This window comes from Galeopterus variegatus, unplaced genomic scaffold, assembly GCF_000696425.1.
Source record: "Galeopterus variegatus unplaced genomic scaffold, G_variegatus-3.0.2 Scaffold2993, whole genome shotgun sequence".
Classification (NCBI taxonomy): Eukaryota; Metazoa; Chordata; class Mammalia; order Dermoptera; family Cynocephalidae; genus Galeopterus; species Galeopterus variegatus.
The window spans coordinates 112537-116381 of record NW_007729104.1 but is presented as its reverse complement, the minus strand read 5'-3'; the positions used below and the strand labels follow the sequence as shown (position 1 = coordinate 116381).

Here is a 3845-nt window from a genome sequence, read left to right as displayed (position 1 = left end):
AGGTATTAACTCACTTAATCCTCATAACAAGATTAAGTGGTAGGTGTTATTATCCCCATTTGCAAGATGGGGAAAACTGAGATCGAGAGGTCAAATATCTTGCCCAAGGTCACAACAGAATGTAAGTTGTAGGGCTGGGATTTGAACCCAGGATGTCTGGCTCCATGGTATGGGATTTTAACCACTAAGTTATATTGTTACTCATGATTCCATTGAATGTTTGGGGTTCTAGGATTCCAGAGGGTGACACCTGAGTTGGAGAAGGCATCGGAGAGTCTCAGATTGAGAGAGAAATGCCAGGAGTGAGATGGGGCCCAAAGGGAGAGATGGCAGGGCCACGGGGTGGTTTTGGGGGCTTTAGGTCCCTCTTCAATCTCAATCTCACCCCAGAGAAAGTGATAGTTTAAACACAAAGAGTGACGATGCCTAGCCAAGCAAGCTTCAAGACAGTCCTCAGTCCCCCAGCCACTGCTCCCAGCAGACTTGACCCTGAGTCCCTCAGCAAGACCCAGGAATCCCCAGCAAGTCAAGGGTGGGAGAAGCCCCCCACCAGATGGTGCTAAGGGCCTGCAGAAGGCAGTACCTCGCGGGACAGGGGGCCATGGTACCAGGGTTGGCCAGCAAGGTCCTCTTCATCCTGTGGCACCTGCATGGAGCTCTTGAGGGGCAGAGGGTGCCAGGGCTGAGCTCTGTACTTTCAACAGGACTCAGTCTTCAACATCTGTAAAATGGGAATAATTAGTCCTGCTTCCCAAGTGGTTGGGTCAGCTTCTTCCATGTTCCTCTCAGTTTTGAAGACAGCAGCCCACATTCTATCAAACCTTAAAACGTAACTATACAAATATATATATATGTATATTCTAAATTAAACAAGTTACTCGTAGCCAGATTCTATATATACCAGTGTACTTCAAAAAGTTCATGGAAAATTGGAATTAAGAGAATACGGATCATAGGGCCAACCGTGGCTCACATGGGAGAGTGTGGTGCTGACAACACCAAGTCAAGGGTTAAGAATCCCTTACCGGTTATCTTTAAAAAAAAAAAAAAAAGAGAGAATACGGATCTTTCCACGAACTGTTTGAAGACCCCTCATATATATTTCATATATGAATAAATAATAAACATATGATATATTATACAACAATAAAATTTTTATATAGTTTATATATTATACATGATATATTAAAGTCCAGCTACGAGTAACTTGTTTAAGTTCTATATATTTTATCTATACATAGATAAGTAACATAATTTATAAATAAATATATGTATATATTATATTAAAATAAAATGTATATAAAAATATATTGTATAAATATATTATATATTAATATAATATGATATAATATTAAACATTACATCTATTTTTATATTATATATTATGTATCATATATATTTATTAAATGACATATATTTTTATAATATATTTAATATATATAAAACCTGACTATGGCTAACTTGTTTATATATAGAAATATAAAAAATATGGGCTGGCCAGTTAACTCAGTTGGAGCTGCCGAAATATATATATATATGAAAACTGGCTAGTAAGTCAGAGAGTGCTAAGCCAGGGACCGGATATGCTGGAGGTTCGGGTGGTAGGGTGAAAATATTCCATAGAGGGACCAGGGAAGATCTTATTGAGTAAAACCTGGACGGATTTTGAGGGATGAGCCAGGGAGATCTCTAGGTGAAAAAACACTCTAAGCAGGGGGATTTAATTGACAAATGTCCATAGCTTCTCAGCCATCTATGTGCACACTTGGGGATTCTCGGGACGTGAGAAAAGTTGGACCTGCACATTGCTTTAGCATGCAACGCCATTTTTAAGGGTGTTAAAAGGCCACATTTTATAGAAATGTCAGCAAACAGCAATTTTGCACTTACAGATTCTTCTTATATTTTGGAGCCCGTAATGTTATTATTATATAATATTGTTATTATAATCACATAATAATTATACAATTAATAATTAATTAATAATATAAATAATGTTACTGTTTATAAGTTATAAATATTATTATATTCAGATCTCAGACATTTTAGTAGTTCCCCGATCATTTCACAGGCCTCAGGGACAGTGTATCTCAAGTGTCCGTTGGAGACAATTGTCCTGGATGGGAGGGAAGAAGGGAGTCTGCTTCTTATTCTCCCCTCATCCCCTCCCCACCAAGGTCTTTTGGTCTGGCGGGGTCTACAGGGAAATAGCACCAGGATTCCTGCCTCCTGAGTCAGCAAACTGTCAGCCTGGAAGGGGCACAAAGTTCCCAGATGCGCCCTAGGCAGCTTTAGGGGCGGGGAGCTGGGTAGGGAGCTGGCTCCAGGCGCTGCATACCTGAAGCCAGGTGTGTCTGCTGAGTGCCTGTGCACTTCCTGTTTGTCAGCTGGGCCAGGCCTGGCCTCGGTCTTGGAGTCTCACATTCCCAAATTCCTCTGTCTTGTGTCCCCCTTACTGGGAGTGGAGGAGGGTGACCGGCAAGGCTCTGGTTAGTTTGGGGGAGCTCAGGATGGGCACAGGTCAGCCAAAGGCCAACTAAGTCATCCTCCTGCCTGGGTCCTTTGGGATAATATATTTGGGCAGGGGAAAGGGGAAGGGGGCAGAATCAGGAAAGAGGGTAGGGTCGGGCCAAGAATGCGGAAAGGCGGGAGGGGATCATTCATGCTCCCGTTTGACCATGTACAGTGCACATGTGTGCACACACGTGCATGGGCAGCCACCAGCGCACAGACAACATGAAAGCAGATGGACGCAGGGACTCGCATTTGACATCGAGCAACTATTGATTGCTACTGATTTGACATTGAACTATCGAAGCAACTATTGATTGCTTCAGCACCTACTGTGTGCCAGGCGCTGTTTTGGACCCTGGAGACACAGTGAATAAGGAGACCAAAGCCCTGACCTGCCCTGCTCTCCAGAGATGGCAATCTGGTGGGCAAGACAGACTACAAACAAGCGCACGATGCATGAAGAAGGTAATTCCTAAGAGTAAGAAGGAGGCAGGTAGGCGAAGATTTGGAGCGAAGTTTGCATTTTANGTGCCAGGCGCTGTTTTGGACCCTGGAGACACAGTGAATAAGGAGACCAAAGCCCTGACCTAACCTGCTCTCCAGAGATGGCAATCTGGTGGGCAAGACAGACTACAAACAAGCGCACGATGCATGAAGAAGATAATTCCTAAGAGTAAGAAGGAGGCAGGTAGGCGAAGATTTGGAGCGAAGTTTGCATTTTACGTCATCAAGGAAGCCAGCGTGGCTGCTATACAATGAGCATGGAGCAGGGTGGAAGACAACCAGGTCAGGGAGACCGACAGGGTCGACCACGCAGGAGCTCGTGGGCCCCAAATTTTAATCTCAGTGGGATGGAATGGGAGCCATGGAGGGTTTTCAGCGAGGAGGGGGCACGATCCGATTTACGGTTTAAAAAGATCGCTCAGGGCAAAAGAGGAAGCAGAGAGGCTTTCCGTGTTGCACAAAAAACACGCTTGGAGGAGCCCGCCCAGGTACGCCCAGGTACACGGGCACGCATAATGCACAGTGACTCACTCACATGGCAACCTCTTCCACGTCCGCGGACGCGCGGGGACAGACCCCCAGATCCTTCCTGAGAGCCGGTGGCCTCTCCTGGAAAGAGTGGACTCCCCCCTTCTATCATCCCCTGCTCCTGGGTCTACCTGAGCCCTCCCTCGACCCCCACTCACCTGAGCCGGACCCACAGGGCTCCCACGAGGATGGGGGTTCTCTCTCCCCGCCCCAGCCAGGTGCAGCCTTGCCGCACCTAGTGGGAACCAGACCCAGCTACCTGACCGCGCCCCTACAGGCCCCGCCCCACGCAGACCCCG

The 3845-nt window shown here is 46.1% G+C and overlaps 1 protein-coding gene across 1 annotated transcript in view; it reads right to left on the bottom strand.

The window, feature by feature from the left end:
• SH2D3A (SH2 domain containing 3A) overlaps positions 1–3739 on the bottom strand; it is a 10618-nt gene extending 6879 nt beyond the window's left edge. The window contains exons 1-2 of the mRNA XM_008583675.1: positions 3705–3739; positions 584–721 (exon numbers count right to left, since the gene is read on the bottom strand). Of these exons, the coding sequence (XP_008581897.1) occupies positions 584–652 (69 nt within the window). The 5' untranslated portion in view covers positions 653–721; positions 3705–3739. The remainder of the gene's footprint in view (positions 1–583; positions 722–3704) is intronic.
• Positions 3740–3845: the final 106 nt, after the last annotated feature.